This window comes from Panthera onca, chromosome E2, assembly GCF_046562875.1.
Source record: "Panthera onca isolate mPanOnc1 chromosome E2, mPanOnc1 haplotype 2, whole genome shotgun sequence".
NCBI classification, from domain to species: Eukaryota; Metazoa; Chordata; class Mammalia; order Carnivora; family Felidae; genus Panthera; species Panthera onca.
This window is the reverse complement of record NC_138353.1, coordinates 7,770,983-7,790,449: the sequence shown is the minus strand read 5'-3', so window position 1 is coordinate 7,790,449 and position 19,467 is coordinate 7,770,983. Positions and strand designations below refer to the sequence as shown.

The 19,467-nt window shown below is 54.8% G+C and overlaps 1 protein-coding gene across 6 annotated transcripts in view; it reads left to right on the top strand.

Moving 5' to 3' along the window:
• The window catches only part of MYH14 (myosin heavy chain 14), a 103,217-nt gene that overhangs the window by 45,003 nt on the left and 38,747 nt on the right, over window positions 1-19,467 (top strand). For all 6 annotated transcript variants that reach the window (XM_078439440.2, XM_078439439.2, XM_078439443.2 and 3 more), the window contains 9 exons: window positions 779-931; window positions 2,760-2,933; window positions 3,219-3,392; window positions 5,981-6,095; window positions 9,813-10,000; window positions 13,947-14,068; window positions 15,973-16,042; window positions 16,165-16,325; window positions 17,630-17,738. In XM_078439440.2, the coding sequence (XP_078295566.2) occupies window positions 779-931; window positions 2,760-2,933; window positions 3,219-3,392; window positions 5,981-6,095; window positions 9,813-10,000; window positions 13,947-14,068; window positions 15,973-16,042; window positions 16,165-16,325; window positions 17,630-17,738 (1,266 nt within the window). The remainder of the gene's footprint in view (window positions 1-778; window positions 932-2,759; window positions 2,934-3,218; window positions 3,393-5,980; window positions 6,096-9,812; window positions 10,001-13,946; window positions 14,069-15,972; window positions 16,043-16,164; window positions 16,326-17,629; window positions 17,739-19,467) is intronic.

The following is a 19,467-nucleotide window of genomic DNA, read 5'->3' as shown; positions in this document are numbered from 1 at the left end:
AGGGTGTTAGGGGCCACAGTAAGGAGGTGAGTTTTATTCAGAGTGCAGCGGGCCAGTGAGGGTTTAAGCCAGGGAGTGACTTGATTTGGTTCGTCTTTTATGAAGACCCCCTTGTCTACTGCATGGAGAATTGGACCCAGGGGGCATGGGTGGGAGCAGGGAGACATGAGGAGGTTGCTGTCAGAGTTCAGGCGAGCGATGGGGGTGGGGGGATGGGGAGTGGGGCGAAGCGAGCCCACGTTAGAAGTTTCCAGAATCCAGCTTTTGGGCAGAGGCCTCTGCCTGTCCCCAGGCTGGGAACTCGAATGAAGTACAATTGTGAAGACATAGAGAGGGACATGAGGGCCAGAGATCGGAGCTCCCGCTGACCCAGGTTCCATCTCGGCTGAGGTCCTGTCGTTAGTACCATTTTACAGATGAAGAAACTGAGGCACAGAGAGGTTTATTCACATGCTTGAGGCCACACAGCTTCTAAGGGGCAGCGCCAGGATTCAAACCCGGGTTGTCAGCCTCCAGAGTCCACCTTCTGAACTCTCACGGTGCTGTCGAAATTGGTTCAGGGGTTGGGGGGGCGGGTTGATGACCTCACGCGCCCCCAAGCGGTACACAGTGCCTGGCGCAGCGTGGGGCTCTGTACCGGTCGGTGTCATCGATTAGCGTCATTGTTCTCGATGAGCCTCGAGGGGGCCCGTCCTCGTCAGTGTCTCCTTGCTGGCCCTGGGCTTGTGCTGGGGCCGTGGAAGGGGGACCAGGCCCTCACATGTGCCCCGCCCCACAGGCCGACTTCGCGCTGGAGGCCCTGGCCAAGGCCACCTATGAGCGCCTCTTCCGCTGGCTGGTCTTGCGCCTCAACCGTGCCCTGGACCGCAGTCCCCGCCAGGGCGCCTCCTTCCTCGGCATCCTGGACATCGCCGGCTTCGAGATCTTCCAGGTCTGCACCTGGGGCCAGGCTGGGGCCGGAGGGCTCCGTCACTCCGGCCCTGTCCCCCTCTCTTTGTGTCCCTGTCCCCCTCTCTCTGGGTGTCTGTCCACCAATCCTGGACCACCCCCCCCCCGCCCCTCTCTTTCCTCCTCCCTGTCTCTGTCTCCTCCCTTTCTCTTTTCTCTGTGCCCACCCCGTCTTTGTCCTCCCCATGTCTCTGTCCCCCATCTCTGTTCCCTTACCCATCTCTGTCCCCCTCCTCATCTCTGTCCCCCAGTCTCTGTCCCCTCTGTCGGTATTCCCATTTCTGTCCCCCCATCTCTGTCCCACCCCCCGTCTCTGTCTCCCCCCATCTCTGTCCTCCCCCCCAACTCTGTCCTCCTTGTCTTTGTACCCCCCATCTCTGTCCCCTCACCCCATCCCCTCATCCCTGTCCCCTATCCCTGTCCCCCCATCCCTGTCCTCCTTGACTTTGTACCCCCGTCTCTGTCCCCTCATCCCTGTCCCCCATCCCTGTTCCCATCCCTGTCCCCCCATCCCTGTCCCCCCATCCTTGTCCTCCTTGTCTTTGTACCCCCGTCTCTGTCCCCCATCCCTATCCCCCATCCCTGTCCCCCATCTCTGTCCTCCCATCCCTGTCCCCATCCCTGTCCCCCCTTCCCTGTCCCCCCTTCCCTGTCCCCCATCCCTGTCCCCCATCCGTGTCCCCCATCCCTGTCTCCCATTCCTGTCCCCCCATCCCTGTCCCCCATCCCTGTCCCCCCGTTCCTATCCCCCATCCCTGTCCCCCATCTCTGTCTCCCATCCCTGTCCCCCCATCCCTGTCCCCATCCCTGTCCCCCATCCCTGTCCCCCATCCCTGTCCCCCATCCCTGTCCCCCATCTCTGTCTCCCATCCCTGTCCCCATCCCTGTCCCCCATCCCTGTCCCCATCCCTGTCCCCCCATCCCTGTCCCCCATCCGTGTCCCCCATCCCTGTCTCCCATTCCTGTCCCCCCATCCCTGTCCCCCATCCCTGTCCCCCCGTTCCTATCCCCCATCCCTGTCCCCCATCTCTGTCTCCCATCCCTGTCCCCCCATCCCTGTCCCCATCCCTGTCCCCCCATCCCTGTCCCCCATCCCTGTCCCCCATCTCTGTCTCCCATCCCTGTCCCCATCCCTGTCCCCCATCCCTGTCCCCATCCCTGTCCCCCCATCCCTGTCCCCCATCCCTGTCCCCCATCCCTGTTCCCATCCCTGTCCCCCCATTCCTATCCCCCATCCCTGTCCCCCATCTCTGTCTCCCATCCCTGTCCCCCATCCCTGTCCCCATCCCTGTCCCCATCCCTGTCCCCCCATCCCTGTCCCCCATCCCTGTCCCCCATCTCTGTCTCCCATCCCTGTCCCCATCCCTGTCCCCCATCCCTGTCCCCCCATCCCTGTCCCCATCCCTGTCCCCCCATCCCTGTCCCCATCCCTGTCCCCCATCCCTGTCCCCCATCCCTGTCCCCCATCCCTGTCTCCCATTCCTGTCCCCCCAGCCCTGTCCCCCATCCCTGTCCCCCATCCCTGTCCCCCATCCCTGTCTCCCATCCCTGTCCCCCATCCCTGTCCCCATCCCTGTCCCCCATCCCTGTCCCCCCATCCCTGTCCCCCCATCCCTGTTTCCATCCCTGTCCCCCCATCCCTGTCCCCCCATCCTTGTCCTCCTTGTCTTTGTACCTCCGTCTCTGTCCCCCATCTCTGTCCTCCCATCCCTGTCCCCATCCCTGTCCCCCCTTCCCTGTCCCCAGCCCTGTCCCCCAGCCCTGCCCCCCCATCCCTGTCCCCTCTCTCACTGGTCCCTTATCCTCCGCAGCTGAACTCCTTCGAGCAGCTGTGCATCAACTACACCAACGAGAAGCTGCAGCAGCTCTTTAACCACACGATGTTCGTGCTGGAGCAGGAGGAGTACCAGCGCGAGGGCATCCCCTGGACCTTCCTGGACTTCGGCCTCGACCTGCAGCCCTGCATCGACCTCATCGAGCGGCCGGTGAGCCTCAGGGCCCGCCCGCCGCCGCGTCCACCGCCGGGAGACACCCCCGCCCCGCCCGCCCCCCTCCGCCTCCTGCCCCGCTGGGCCTCAGGCCCCTCCCTCAGTTAAGGACTCGCAGGGCGAGGCCACCTCGGGCCCCGCTTCCGCCCAGGCTCTGATCGACAGCCGTTCTCGCGTTTGGCTCCCGTCCCCGTGCCCCTCACAAGAGCTACGAGTTAGCAGCAGCCTAAGTGTCCAGCATTCGGGGATCTGACGTCCTCTTCCCCTCCTGTGGATGCCTAGGCTAACCCCCCTGGACTCCTGGCCCTGCTGGACGAAGAGTGCTGGTTCCCGAAGGCCACGGACAAGTCCTTCGTCGAGAAGGTGGCGCAGGAGCAAGGAGGCCACCCCAAGTTCCAGCGGCCGAGGAACCTGCGGGACCAGGCCGACTTCAGTGTCCTGCACTATGCGGGCAAGGTTGGAGGCGGGGCGAGCCGTGAGGCTCGTGGGCGGGAGTGGGGACCACCAGGCTGCAGACCCGGGAGAGGGCAGGGGGGAGAACGCGGGGGGGAGGGGGGAGGGCAGGGGGGAGAGAGGGCAGCGGGGAGAGAGGGCATGGGGGAGAGGGCAGTGGGGAGAGAGGGCAGGGGGGAGAGGGCAGGGGGGAGAACCTGGGGGGAGGGGGGAGGGCAGGGGGGAGAGAGGGCAGGAGGGAGAGAGGGCAGGAGGGAGAGAGGGCAGCGGGGAGAGAGGGCAGGGGGGAGAGAGGGCAGGGGGGAGAACGCGGGGGGAGGGGGGAGGGCAGGGGGGAGAGAGGGCAGGGGGGAGAGGGCAGTGGGGAGAGAGGGTAGCGGGGAGAGAGGGCAGGGGGGAGAACGTGGGGGGAGGGGGAGGGCAGGGGGGAGAGAGGGCAGGAGGGAGAGAGGGCAGCGGGGAGAGAGGGCAGGGGAGAGACAGGGCAGGGGGGAGCAGGAACTGCCTGATGTCCTGGCAGGGGCCAGGAAAACCCCAGGAGGACTGAGGACTCTGATGTAGGCAGCAATAGCTTCCTCAGGGCACCTGGGTGGCTCCGTTGGTTAAGCGTCCGACTTCTGCTCAGGTCATGATCTCGCAGTCTGTGAGTTCGAGCTCCGCGTCGGGCTCTGTGCTGACAGCTCAGAGCCTGGAGACTGCTTCGGATTCTGTGTCTCCCTCACTCTCTGTCCCTCCCCCTCTTGCACTCTGTCTCTGTCTCTCTCTTTCTCTCTCAAAAACAAACATAAGAAAAAAGAAAAGCTTCCTCAAGGAGGGGCTATTTACGATAGGTTTGGAGGGGGGGGTCTGAGAGGAGAATGACAGCATTTTATCCTGTCATTCGGCAAAGGTGTGCCTTCTGTGCTCAGCCCTGTGCCGAGCAAAGCTGGGGCCCCAGGGTGGACAGGGTCTCTGTCCTCACACAGCTCCTGCTCTGGGCGAGAGACAAGTACAGACCGTTAGGGGGTAAGGCGGAGGGGGGGGTGTTTGGTGGGGGCCGCGTAGGGCGGTGTGAAAGCCCAGCCGAGGAACGCCAGGGGGATTTCACAGAAGAGAGGCAGGCGTGATTGGAAATTGAAATCAAGGGTCCACAAACATTTTCTGTAAGTAGTTTTGGCTTTGTGGGCCAGTCTCTGCCACAGCCGCTCGGTTCTGCCATTGTAGTGTGAAAGACACAACGGGTAATGCGTAAATGGATGCATAGATGAAGGCTGTATTCCAACAAAACCTTATTTACAAAAACGCGGCAGCCTGGATTTGGCCTGCGGGCCGTAGTTTGCCAATCCCTGGCCGAAATGACGAGAAACCGGGGGTGCCTGGGTGGCTCAGTCAGTTGAGCGTCTGACTCTTGATTTTGGCTCTGGTTGTGATCCCAGGATCATGAGATCAAGGCCCATGTCTGGCTCCATGCTGAGTGTGGAGCCTGCTTGAGATTCTCTCTCTCTGTCTCTCTCTCTGTCTCTCTCTGTCTCCCTCTTCTCTCTCTCTCTCTTTCCCCCTCTCTCCCTCTTCTTCTATCCCTCTCCTGCTTGTGTTCTTTTGTCTCTAAAATAAAAGCAAAAAATTTAAGGGGAGCCTGGGTGGCTCAGTCAGTCGGTTAAGCGTCAGACTTTGGTTCAGGTCATGATCTCACGGTTCGTGGGTTCGAGCCCCGCGTCGGGCTCTGTGCTGACAGCTCAGAGCCTGGAGCCTGCTTCGGATTCTCTGTCTCCCTCTCTCTCTCTGCCTCTCCCCCACTCACGCTCTGTCTGTCTGTCTTTCTCTCAAAAATGAATAAGCATTAAGATTCTCTCTCTCTGTCTCTGTCTCTCTCTCTCTCTCCTTCTGCCCCTCTCCCACTCGTGCTCTTTTTGTCTCTAAAAAAGGGCAAAACATTAAAAAATAAATGAGGAGTAACAGCCATCAAAGGATAGGTGAAGGCTGGGAAGGGCTGTGGGGGGGGGGGGGAAGGAACAGCATACGGAGGCCGGGAGACAGGAGACCTATGTGTTCTGTGTCTAGCACCCACTTCCTTTCCCAAACGTTGTCTGAGACCTCCGGTGTGCCCAGCCCTGTGCTGTGAGTCAGACCTGAATCCTGGCCTCAGGGGAGCCACTGTCTTTGGGGGGCGCACACGTGTGGGGAGTTGTGTGGGTCAAGACTCGGACTCTGAGAGCCTCAAAGCAAAGCCCTGAATACTCAGAAGGCGCCCGCCGTGTGACAATCCGCGGTGACCAGGAATGGCAGGGGTAAACGCCGAGGTGGAAATGGACTTGCACGTTTGAGGAGCCGTGAGGGGGCCAGGGTGGCTGGAATAGAATGGATAAGGAAGAAGTGATGGCGGGCGAGGTCCTGGAGGTGGGACAGAGAACAGATAAGGGAAGTGAAGGGAGAGGGGCCATGCAGGTGGAGGGTGCAGTTCTGGGCACAGACACTAGGTGGCACTGACGCTCTCTCATCTGTGGCGAGCCCTGGAGCTGGAGGTCTCCAGGGTTTCTGGGAGGTTCCTTGGGAAACTGGGAGAGCTGGTGAACCTGCGGGCTCACCACCTTCCTCTGCCTGACTTCATCCAGGTCGACTACAAGGCCAATGAGTGGCTAATGAAAAACATGGACCCTCTGAATGACAACGTCGCAGCCCTGCTTCACCAGAGCACAGACCGGCTAACGGCAGAGATCTGGAAAGATGGTGAGGACCGTCATTTCCCCAGGCCCTGTCCCTGGAGCTCGGTGCATCCCTCTTCCCAGCCCACAGGGTGCACACCTTTGTTCTAGAGGCTGAGTTCTGAATGTGACTTGTCTGCTCAGACGCAGAAGTGAGGCAGGCAGGCCAGACGGTCTGACAGTAGCATTTCCAATCGGTGACTCGTTGATTGAATGATTGGCTGACTGCTACAAGCCAGCCTCATGCTCAGTGATAAAACACTCCTCCTTAACCGGAAACAGACGAGGATGCCCGTGGTCGCCACTGCTCTGAAACACGGTTTTGGCAATACTAGCCTATGCAATCAGACTGGAAAAAGAAATAACTGTATGAATGTTGTAAAGGAAGAGAGAAAGTCATTCATTGTAGATGGCCTGTGATCCCTAAGGAAAAAAAAATCAGATTTGACTGAAAATTAATTCATCACAAGAAGGAAACTCAGCAGGGTGGTGTTTTACAGATTAGTCACCTTTTAGGCTTTGCTCTCTGCACTCTCACAAAGTTCCCTTCAGGGCCCCAGGGAAGAACAATAGACTGAGATGTAGATTTTGCAAAGCTTTCCTGCTCCAACAAGGCCCCTGTAGATTTGGTCATCAGTCTTTTTTGGAATGACCCTTCTGGGAGGCACGGGCAGAAAAAGTATGAGACCCCATACCTTTCCAAGCCTTGTTTGCCACTTCCCCTCCTTAGAGGGGACATGATTTTCACAACTGACAAAATCAGCATCCTGGTTTTTTCCTCCTGATTCAAGGCGTCCAGGGTCTATCCGTTTGCTGACGCCTTTTACTGAAATGAAAAGCAAAGTTGTAATTGCTAGCCCACGCAATTAGACAAGAGAACAAAATAAGCAAGATGAATGGTTCCCAAATGGACTCACAGAACTAGAAGAGTGTGAGGTGCCTTGATGTTATGAGGTGATTTTAGACAGAGGAATTTGAGGTTTGTGTCTTCTGTGGTTTGTACAAGAGGGATTGAAAAGTAGTGCTTGATGTTCACTAATAGAACCAGATTCTGCTATGAGAATCATCTCCTCAGAAAATCTCCCCACCACACACACACTTCTTTAATATCTGTGTCCCCTTTATGGACACATCATGCCCCACCCCCACCCCCTCCGTGATCCCTCACATACCCCATCTCATATGAGCCTGGCTCTCCAGGGATTCCAAGAGAGAAGCGGAAGCTGTGTCCTTGTCTCCAACCCGGTACAGTGTTCCTTCCTCCACAACTCTCCTGAACAAAGCAGGTCAGAGCAGCCCAGATTCAAGGAGCTGCAAGTCACAGGAGGGACAGGGAACTGGGGCCCTCGTGCATCAATCTCTACTACGGCTGTCCTGAGCCCAGAGTTGGGTGTCCAGCATCCTGGGAGCCCAGGGGAAAAGCCCTCCTCAGAGAGACCAATGCAACAAGCTAGGAAGGAGCATTGAGTCAGTCCTTGAGCTTCCTGGCAGCCAGGGCAAAAAGGGATACCTAATAAAGCAGATACAGATTTAACCTCTAGGGAAAGAGATTTTTTATCTCCTTGGCATTGAATTCTCACAAAGGACGGTCATCCTTCCGGTCATCTTCATGCCCTCAATGGGTAGACACAAACGTGAACAGGACAGTCGCCCTAGCTTTAAAAGTTCATGGCCAACATTCAAGTTTTTCCTCCCGCTTTGCCCTGTGCTGTTGACTAATAATGCTCTCTTTTTCTCTTGCCACCTTCTCTCCCTCCTCCCTTCTCTTGCTGTTCCCATTGCATCTCCCACCCCTCATCACTCTGCCTCCCCCCTCCATCTGTCCTCACCCCCCAGAACACGGGGGCTTCCAGCAATTCCCTTTCCTTGGCTCCTTCCCACCGTCACCCCCAGGATCTTCAGGGAGGCGCAGCTCTGCCATTTCTCCGTCAGGGGGTGGGTGTTGCTGTGCACCGACGGGTGAGATTTGCCGGATGAAGAGGGTGGGCCTGTTGGACCGGGTACCTGACTTTGAACATCTGTCCCCTCTCCTCTGTGCGGGGGACTCTCGCTCTCCTTCCTTGTCGCCTCCCTCAGCAGTTTCCAGACTCTTTGTAGCCACACGACGCCTTCTAATTAAACCGCATGTAAAAGTACAAGCCTCTTGGTAGCACCAGCTGGCATTTACTGAGCATGTACTACATGCCGTGTGCTGTGCAGAGCCTGTTTACAGTTACTAACGCCTAGAACCCTCTGAACAGGGGCGCCTGGGTGGCTCAGTAGGTTAAGCGTCCTACTCTTGATTTCGGCTCAGGTCATGGTCTCACGGTTTCGTGAATTCAAGCTCCATGCCGGGCTCCGTGCTGACAGTGTGGACCCTGCTTGGGATTCCCCCCCCCCCCTCCTCCCCCACTCACACTGTCTCTCTGAAAGTTAATAAATAAACTTAAAAAAAAAAAGGATCCTCCGAACAACCCAACGAGGCAGGTGCTAGTGCTATTATCCCCATCATACAGATGAGAAAGCACAGAGAGGTTAAGACACCTGCCTGAGGTCACACAGACAGTAAAGGACAGAGCTGGGATTTGAACCCAAGACATCCCAGGGCCTCTGCTCTTATCTGTGCTGTAAGAACTTAATTACCATTTTGATAACAGCTGGGAGCATGGCGGTGAGAGGGAACGTTGAACCTGGGGAGGAAAAGGCCATAGGTGAGCCCCCACTTGTGCACCAAGCCCTGCCCTAAGCGAAGATTATCTGGTTGACCCCTGATGACCCTCATTACTGAGAACTGCAGGGCATCAGAGTCTGCCCCCGCCGCAGGTCCCTGAGAAAGGAGGCGTGACTTCAAACAGAATTCGAGGGGCACATGGGTGACTCAGTCGGCTAAGCATCCGACTTTGGCTCAGGCCAAATCTCGCGGGGTTCAGGCCCCGCGTTGGGCTCTGTGCTGGCAGCTTGGAGCCTGGCGCCTGCTTCGGATTCTGGGTCTCCCTCTCTCTCTGTCCATGCCCCACTCACTCTCTCTCTCTCTCTCTCTCAAAAATAAAAATAAAAATAAACATTAAAAAACCCCACAGAATTCGAGATGAAGGAGGGGGATTTCTCACTAGCTGAAGCGACGCCACCAAAGGACAAAAGAGAGAAGCGTCACCATGAAATCAGGCCTTTTTGGAAAAATGGTTCACGCGGAGGCAGTCTGTGTGCTTTTAAATATCGCACAGAAAAGCTGGGCTTTATTACGTCCTCAGTGGGACATCGTGTTAAGTTCCTAAAACTGCAGCCATACTGAGTGCGCTGTTTCCCTCTCTGTGCCTCGGTTTCCTCGCCTGTAAAATGGGAACGATTCTTACAGGCTTATAAACGAGAAGGTATTTATAAAGCGCTTCGAGTGGGGCCTGATAGAGAGGACGTGCCAAGTTAGCATATGCCGTTGTCATGACCACTTTTTGATAAGGAACAGTGGAGATCGTTCCTCGAGAAGAAGAGTGGTCAGAGGCCAGGTTTCCAGTGGACTCTCGCTGCCTGGGTTCGAATCCTAGATCTGCGCTTTCTCAGCTGTGTGACCTTAGGCACAGACTTCCACCTTTCTGAGTTTACACCTCAGTCCAACGGGGCTGCAAATACCTACCTTACCGGTGTTTCATATGTAAAGTGCCAGGTCCTATAAATGACAAGACCCTTGAACTTGGACTTAAAACAGTGCACCTAAAACTGACCCCTGACCCGCTTCTTTCTCTACATCTGTTTCCTCTCCCCGTAGTGGAGGGCATCGTGGGGCTGGAGCAGGTGAGCAGCCTTGGGGATGGCCCACCCGGCGGCCGCCCCCGCCGGGGCATGTTCCGAACAGTGGGACAGCTCTACAAGGAGTCCCTGAGCCGCCTCATGGCCACACTCAGCAACACCAACCCCAGCTTCGTCCGCTGTATCATCCCCAACCATGAGAAGAGGGTGAGTGACCGGCCTGGGGACGGGGCGGGGGCAGCGCTGGCATTGGGTAAAGGCGAGGCCACTGAACCCGGTTGGAGCCACGTCTGGTCCCAGGCTCGCCTCCGACTGGCTGTGTGACCTTGAGCAAATTCCTTTCCCTCCCAGGCTCAGTGCTCTGTTGGGAAAATTCATTCTTCAGTGGGACTTAAATTTTATTGAGCACCTACTAAGTGCAGGGTACTGGGGATACTGGAGAGAGAAAAGCGCAGCCAACCCCTATTCTCACAATCTAATGGGGAGCCCAGACACTCGACTGACCACTCACGATAAATGGCCAGTTGAATTTGTAGGGGAAGTAAGTATCACCTAAGGTGAAGTCAGGGAAGCCTCCCTGGAGGAGGTGGTGACTGAGATGGGATGAGCTTGTGCAAAAGCCTGGTGGGAGGTTGAGGCATGAAAGGTACAAGGGATGGAAAGCAGGCTTTTGGGGCTGGGGACGTCACGGAGGTGTGGGGAGACCATGCCTGGCTTCGTAGGCCACCCAAAGGTTTTCTTGTTAGGAAAATCAGGGAAGGGGCCCTGCAGGGAGGGGTCAACATGAGTGGAAAACGAGAACACAAAATGAGGGGTGCCTCGGTGGCTCAGTTGGTTAAGCATCCAGCTTCGGCTCAGGTCAGGATCTTGTGGTTCGTGAGTTCAGGCCCCGCATCCGGCTCTACACTGACAGGGCAGAGGCTGCTTGGGATTCTCTCTCTCCCTCTCTCTCTACCCCTGTCCTGCTCTCACTTTCTCTCTCTCTATCAAAATAAATAAGTAAACTTAAAAAAAAAAAAAAAGAACACAAATGAGGTTCTGTCCTCAGAAACTAGGAACTGTAGTTACTGGGTGTGTGTGTGTGTGTGTGTGTGTGTGTGTGTGTGTGTGTGTATGTGTGTATCTCCTGTCTGCAAATACTGTTATTTTATTGAATCTAAGACACATTTATTTCTCACACTTTAGCATCTCTGAAATTGGGGATGTGGTTTACAATCAGTAGCCTGGCAGAGGTTAATTGATAGGAGTTTTTCTTTCTTGGTGGTATAACAGCAATTGGCAATTGAAGGTGGCTTATATTTGGTGAAATACATAGTACATAGAGTCACCCATTTCTCCGAGGGGACCTGGTTCTTTTTAGTGAATGGTGCTTAGAGTCTACGATGACTCTGTATATATATACACACATAAAAAAACTTTTAAGTGTTTATTTTCTGAGACAGAGAGAGCAGGGGAGGGGCAGAGAGAGAGGGAGACACAGAATCCGAAACAGGCTCCAGGCTCCGAGCTGTCAGCACAGAGCCCGACGCGGGGCTCGAACTACGGACCGAGAGATCAGGACCTGAGCTGAAGTCGGACGCTTAACGGACTGAGCCACCCACGTGCCCCTTCATGTTTATTCTTGAGAGAGAGATAGAGAAGGGAGACACAGAATCCAGGCTCTGAGCTGTCAGCACGCAAGTCGGACACAACCGACCGAGTCACCCAGGCGCCCCGATATACGCACATTTTTTTCAGTAAACTCTGCCCCCAACGTGGGGCTCGAACTCATGACGCCGAGATCAACAGTTGCACGTTCTGCCAACTGAGCCCACCAGGCACCCCTGGATATAAACATTTACATCTATATTTCCTTATATAAGCATCCTTACATATGGAACTCTGAGTTCACACCAGTATGTCATGTTCTTGTTCAACATCACAGAGTTCAGGGTCTCTTTTTCCTCATGCAAATTTGTACCTGTGTGTGTGTGTGTGTGTGTGTGTGTGTGTGTGTGTGTGTGTGAGACAGTGAGAAATTGGGTTCCTACAACATACTGTATATTTACGTGTTTTCTCGGTCCCTTTTAATGTAATCCACCTCCCCCCCCCCCCCCCCCCAGCCTGCCAAATAGTTTGTCAAAGGAGGGGCTGGAGGGAGGCACGAAGAGAACAAAGTATTAATGTGAGACCGTCCACTGTATCATTTTCAACTTCCGGGTCTTTCCAGCTATTTCCTTGGGGCTGTTTTGATTGTGAGATAGTCAACTAAGATGGCTTAAGCACACATGAGGATGTATAAACTACCTAATTGAAATCCCAAGGTTGGGTTCAGTGACAGCTGGATCTAGGTGCTCCAACCGTGATGTCAGGGATTTATCCCTTGCTTGGCTCTGCGTGGTCTTCACTCTGAAGCAATCTCATTCTCTTTCTTTCCTTCTCTTACTCCCCTCGGGACGGCAAGGCAGCCCCCAGTAGCTCCAAACTTTCGTTCTCCTAGTTCAGCAACCCTGGAGGAGAAAGAGGGTCTCTTGTCCCGTGGCCTCATGGGTCCAAGACGGGTCTTGCGCTCACTCCTGAGCCGCTCACTGTGATTGATCAGCCCTGGGTCACATGACCGTGCGTGGAGCCAGGGTGGGCTAGCCCTAGCCAGTCACGGACCGAGAGCAGCAGAGGAGACAGAGCTGTCTCCCACGGGAGTGCAGCCTATTGCCAAGGAATAGGGGACACGTAGTAATAAAGAGAAACTGCCTTTTTCCAGAACTTAAGCAGTCTGAGGGCAGAGGCTTTTACCTCCTTTTTCACTGTTGAGTCCCCAGTGCCTAGAGCAGTGCTTGGCGCACAGTGGATATTCAATAAATGTTTGACGGATGCACAAATATTAGATATATAGGCTGCTTAGATGGCCCTAGAAAAAGATCCAGAATGACGATTCTTATGGTTTAATTCATAACCCCCCCCCCCCCCCCCCCCCCCAGAGATCCAGATTCTACCCTGTGCTGTAGCCAGGACATTCGTTTTTTTAATTTTTTTTGGCGATTTTTTTGGTAAGCTTCCCAGAGAGTGCCAGCGTATAGCCAGAGTTGAGAACAGCTGATCTAGAAGGTTCTATAAGAAACTGGGAACTCTGTGGCTCGCTCTGGGGGCCTGGGCAAAGCAAGGCAAGAGTTCTCTTTTAGAATGTAGAGTTTGGGGGTTCCCCGGGGGGCTCAGTCGGTTGAGCGTCTGACCCTTGCTTTCAACAAGAATGATCCTGCGGTTGTGGGATCAAGCCCCACGTCGGGCTCCATGCTGAGTGTGAAGCCCGCCTGGGATTCTCTCTCTGTCTCCCTCTGCCCCTCTCCCCTGCTCACTTGCGCTCTCTCTCGAAAACAAAGAAATAAAAAATAAAAATAGAATGTAGAGTTCGAATTTTCAAATGGTTTAGATTTTCTAGAAGCAATTAAAAAAAAGGAAAGACAAAGCAACAAAAGTTAGCTACCCCCAAATAATGATGTAAGGCTTTTTTTTTAATGTTTATTTATTTTGAGGGGGAGGGGCATGGAGAGAGAGAGAGAGAGAGAGAGAGAGAGAGAGAGAGAGAGAGATTGAGAGAGAGATTGAGAGAGAGGTTGAGATTGCGAGAGAGAATCCCAGGCAGGGGCTGCCCTGTCGTCTCAGAGCCCAGGTGGGGTTGGATCCCAGGAACCATGAGATCATGAGTGGAAATCAAAGTGCGGGATGCTCAACCGACTGCGCCCCTGATGTATGGGTTTTATTCAACTCCTCGCCTTCCTGGGGAGGCCGGTCCCCAACTATGCTCCGGGCAAATTCACCACTCCCCGCCCGCCCTCTCCGCGCTGCTCTTTTCTCCTTAGCACTTAACGTTTTATTTTTCCCCCATGCTGAGTAGGGATTGATTTCCTGACCTCATTTATCGTCGGCCTCTCCCGCTGGTCGAGACCCCCCCCCCCCCAAGCAGGCATTTCTAAACCGGCACGCGTAGGTGCTCAGTACATTCTAGGTTGAACCATATGAAATCGCCAATCGTTTCCGAGCCGGCGTCGTGGGCCCCCCCCCCCCGGGGCGGGCCCCCCCCCCCCCCCCCCCCGTGTCCCCCGACGGCTGCGGGCCCGCGAGTGGCGCCCCCGTGTGGCCGACGCCGACGCCGCGTGTCCGTGTCCGCTCTCCGCAGGCCGGGAAGCTGGAGCCTCGGCTGGTGCTGGACCAGCTGCGCTGCAATGGGGTCCTGGAGGGCATCCGCATCTGCCGCCAGGGCTTCCCCAACCGCATCCTCTTCCAGGAGTTCCGGCAGCGGTGAGTGCGATGGGGTGGCCGTGGGGCGGGGTTCGGGTCTGGAGGCCACCGTGTCTGCACCCACACCCCCCCTACCGGCTACTTCTGAGCCTGGGGACTCCGGGCAAGTTCCTCTGGTTCCTGTTCTCAGCTTTCTCCTCCGTGGAATGGGAGAGCAGTACCCCCCTCCCACCAGTGCCTTCCCTAAAAGCATAGAGCCTTATGTTAAGTTGCAATCCTTATGATACGTTGCCATGTTGCCATCGGCGCGGGGCAATCTGCATTTCTTTACAAATGCAATAGAATGGGACAGAACAGAAAATATTGGCGTGTAAGAAGCCAGTAATCCAGGGGCGCCTGGGTGGCCCAGTCCGTTATGCGTCAGATACTTCTTGGTTTCCCCTCAGGTCATGATCTCAGGGCTGGTGACATCCAGCCCTGAGGGAGGCTCTGTGCTGACAGTGCGGAGCCCGCCTCAGATTCTCTCTGCCTCCCTCCCTCCCCCGCCCCTTGTCTACCCCTCTCCCCAGCTCACTCTCTCTCTAAAGAAAAAAGAATACAGTAAATATTGTAACATAAATTACACTTCACACAAGCTGTATACAGCAGCACCATTACAAAGAGCAGAATGTGAGGCTTCTCTACAATTTAAAATTATCCAGTAGCGATATTTCTAATAGTAAAAAGAAACAGGTGAAATTAATGTTACCAAGATATTTTATTTAGTCCGGTTACATCTAAGGTACTAGATAATTTTAACATGAATCAATATAAAAACGTGGTAGTGAAATACTGTGCATTCTTTTTTTTTCTACCAAGTCTGCGAAAGCCGGAGTGTGCCTTAAGTTCGGATGCTCTGAAATGTAGTCCTAGCAAAACAGTGAAGTTGCGTTTAACAGAAAAATATTTTACGCCGCTTCAGCTTTTTTTTTTTTTTTTAATTTTCATAATTTGTTTTGAGAGAGAGAGTGCGTGCAAGCAGGCGAAGGCCAGAGAGAGGAAGAGACAGAATCCCAAGCAGCTTCCGCAGCGTCAGCGCCCAGGCGGGTCTAGAGCTCACGAACCGTGAGATCGTGACCTGAGCCAAAACCAGGAGGTGGACAACCAACTGAGCCCCCCGGGCGCCCCTACACTGCTTCAGTTTTCAAATTTAAATTCCACTTAAATACAGTGAAAAACCCTCGTTCCTCAGGGTGCCTGCGTGGCTCAGCAGGTTAAGCATCTGACCCTTGGTTTCGGTTCAGGTCACGACCTCACCGTCGTGAGATCGAGCTCCCCGTTGGGCTCCGCGCAGCGCGGAGCCTGCTTGGGTTCTCTCTCTCCCTGTCTTTCTGCCCCTCCCCTGCTTTCTCTCTCTCAAAAAATAAATAAACTTAAAAAAAAAAAAAAAAAAATATATATATATATATATATATATATATATATAACATACATTATGTCCATGATATACGTTTATGTGTATACATATTGTATATATAATGTGTATTTTTTTTTTTTTTAACGAAATATTGAGATCCAGGGAAGGGCACAGCAGGGGAAGGGCTCTGAAGACAGACATGAATGTGTTTATGAAACGTATCCTGCTTTATTCTCAGTTGCTAAGTTCCCACTTAGCAGTTGGGAAGACCGTGCAGTAGGGCACTTAGCTCAGGGCCTGACAAACAACACATATTCCAAAGCAGCAAGCTGTTTGTTATTCGCAGTCGCCCGGGGAGATCCGCTGGTCGGGCGGTGAAACCCTCCCGATCAGCACGTGGCGGGTGTCCACCAGGTGGCGCTCTTACTGCCAGTGCTGTCGGTGGTAACGCCTCCGCCCCGTGGGTGCTGCTCCGTAAACGTAATGTTGGCTTTTCTTACTGTCCCTGTTGTTATCGCTGTCGGGAGTTCATTGACACCTGTCTGTAACGCCCCCCCGCCCCCCACAGGTACGAGATCCTGACGCCCAATGCCATCCCCAAGGGCTTTATGGATGGGAAACAGGCCTGCGAGAAGATGGTGAGTGAGGGGCGTTGCCTGGGGGTGCAGGTGTGGATGTGTGCACGTGCGGGGTCCCAGGTGGTGGAAGAGGGGGTCCGGGACCTCCCCCCATCGCCCCTCCTCTTCGTCACCCCTCACAGATCCAGGCCCTAGAACTGGACCCCAACCTCTACCGTGTGGGACAGAGCAAGATCTTCTTCCGGGCAGGGGTCCTGGCCCAGCTGGAAGAGGAACGGGACCTGAAGGTCACAGACATCATCGTGTCCTTCCAGGCAGCTGCCCGGGGTTACCTAGCTCGCAGGTAGGGCACCACGCCATCTCCCGGGGCAGGGAGGGGTTGACCAGATGGCTCCAGGTGTCGGGGCCTCCAACAGGGCAGAAGGGCTGAGAAACAAAGAGGGATAGAGTCACCAGATACCTGGGCTTTTCGGTTCTGCGGTCCCTGAGGGCCCCGACAGGCCAGGTCCAGTGCAGAGTGGTGCTCGGGACACGGAGAAGATCTAGGCTTGGCCATAGGGTGACCGACCAGCCTGCTTTGCCCGAGACTGGAGGTTCCCCAGGATGCGTGATTTTCAGTGCAAAAACAAAGAAAGCCCCGGGCGAACCGGGTCACGGCGGTCACCCTACCGGCCAGTGCCTCGGGGGACCCCAGTCTGGAGCGGGGGAGACGTACCAGGGCACAGAGCGTCACAGTCTGGAGTGGGATGCGCTTCGACGGGGGTCATACAAGTGCCGTGTGCAGACCCAGCTGTATGCCAGGATGGCTCCGGGTCACCCTGGATGACCAGGCAGGTGAATGAGGACGGGAAAGGTGCTCCAGGCAGGAGCGACAGCTTGTGCAGAGACCCAGTGACATGAGAGCGTGATGTGTTTCAGGAGCGCAAAAAGTTTGCAGGAGTCTCCTTCCCCCTTGAAACGGCCCAGAGGGAGGATCAGACAATAAGGGACTCCCCAGACGCCAGGCTGTGGGGCGGGGGCCTTGTCCAGGGATGCTGGGGAGCCGTGGGAGGGCTAGGAAGAGAGAAGGGATGGGTAAGCTCTGGGTGTCGAAAGATCCCTCGGGAGGCATGTTGGGGATGGGCTGGAGGCGAGAGATTGGAGGCTGGGAGGTTGGGGGAAGGGTCCAGGTGGGGGAAGAGGAGGCCTGTCTGTGCAGACGGAGAGGCGGGGACAGCAGAGAGAGTCAAGGGCAGAAGGACCGACAAACTGTACATAGATCTGCCAATGAGAGAACGGTGCTTGCATACAGTAGGCACTTAATAATGGTTGACTAATGGGGACGCCAGGGTGGCTCAGTCGGTTACGCATCCGACTTTTGATTTCGGCTCAGGTTATGATCTCGCGGCTTCGTGAGTTCAAGCTCCGCACCAGGCTCTGCGTTGGCAGCGTGGAGCCCGCTCGGGATTCTCTCCCTCCCTCTGTCTGCCCCTCCCTCAAAATAAATTTTAAAACATTTATTTTTTTATGCTGTCTCTGTCTCAAAGTAAATTAAAAAAAATAATAAATAATGGTTGACTAATTGAAGGGAGCTTTGCTCTCTTGCTAAGGGGACGGGCCTGGAGGGGCCGAGCTTTCACTCTCCCACTTGGCCGTCTCCCCACCCAGAGCCTTCCAGAAGCGGCAGCAGCAGCAGAGTGCCCTGAGGGTCATGCAGCGGAACTGCGCGGCTTACCTCAAGCTGAGACACTGGCAGTGGTGGCGGCTCTTCATCAAGGTGAGGGCACCTGGGGAAGTGGCCTGAGCAGCAAGGAGACGGGACCGTGGGGCCAAGCCTGCTTGGCCAAGTGGCCTTCTATGTTTGGGCCTCGGCTTTCTGTATCTGTAAAATGGGATCCATCGGCCCAACCTTTGTTAGCCAGGATTCTTTGGGTGGCAGGTGACCAAAAATAAAAAAATCTGACTCAAACCAGCAGAGATAAAAGATTCAGGACAGCTTCAGGATCCAGGGCTGAGTTGGGGGGTCCCGAAGGCTCCCCCGCCCCAGAATCAGTGATTCACTGGAAGGACTCACAGGACTTAGAGAAGCTATTTATCACACACGTGGTTCCGGTTTATTACTGTGAAAGGAAAGAGATTAAAGTCAGCAAAGGGAAAAGGTGCACAGAACAGAGCTCAGGAGAGACCAGGCACAAGCTTCCAGTTGTCCTCTGTGGACAGTGCTTAATTCTTCCAGAAACAACGTGTGACACACATATGGGCTGTTGCCGACCAGGAAAGCTCTCCCGAGCCTCAGTGTCCGGGGTTGAGATTGGGGGGGTGAGTCTCATAGGCATGGCTGACCCTCCGTGTGGTTGACCTTAGTTACCCAGTCTCCAGCCCCTCCAGAGGTCAAGTTTATACCATGTGGCCCAAGACCCCCAGGTAACAAAGTCACTCTTATCAGTCAGAGTATTCCAAGAGCTTGGAGATTATCTTCCAGGAGCCAGGCAGGGGCCAGTCCTTTCAAACTCTTGCGCAGGGTTTGGACAACCCAGGCCTGCTGAGCCAACCCTTTATTGCACAAGGGCCCGAATAAAGATGTCAGGTATGTGACATCCTGTGCCTCCCAGTTGGCTTTTCCTCCGTGATGATCTCCTGCAGACTTTTCCACGTGGGGGCCACCAGCAGATTGAGACTTGTCCCCCAACCAGCTAGGCCACCGTGGTCCTTTCTTACCGCAGATCTCCAGAGTTTGACTCGCCCTTGGATGGCTGGAGTCATGTGACCACCCCAGAACTCACCACTACACATCAGCCTGCTTGGGATTCTCTCTCTCTCTCTCTCTCTCTCTCTCTCTCTCCCTCCCTCCCTCCCTCTCCCTTTCTCTGTGCCCCTCCCCTGCTTGTGCTCTTTCTCTCTCTCTCTCAAAAATAAATAAATAGGGGTGCCTGGGTGGCTCAGTTGGTTAAACGTCTGACTTTGGCTCCAGGTCATGATCTCACAGCTCATGGGTTCGAGCCCCATGTTGGGCTCTGTGCTGACGGCTCAGAGCCTGGAGCCCGCTTCGGATTCTGTGTCTCCCTCTCTCTCTCTCTGCCCCTCCCCTGCTCTCTCTCTGTCTCTCGCTCTCTCTCAAAAAACGAATAAACATTTTAAAAATTTAAAAATGAGTAAGCATTAAAAAAAAGAAAATGATTTTTAAAAATTACGAGTATAAAATTACAGCCGTGATAAATGCCATGGGTTAGGACAGAAAAGAATATGATACACTAAAGAACCAGGTAGAGTGGAGAAGAACCAGATACAAAGCAGTGGGACAGAAATGATCAGAGTGGGGGCGCCTGGGTGGCTCTGCCCCTTAAGAGTCCGACTCTTGATCTTGCCTCAGGCCATGATCTCGCAGTTCGTGAGTTCGAGGCCAGCATTGGGCTATACACTGTCACTGCGGAGCCTGCTTGGGACTCTCCTTCCCTCTCTGTCCCTCCTCCACTTGTGCTCTCTCTCTCTCTCTCTCTCAGAATAAA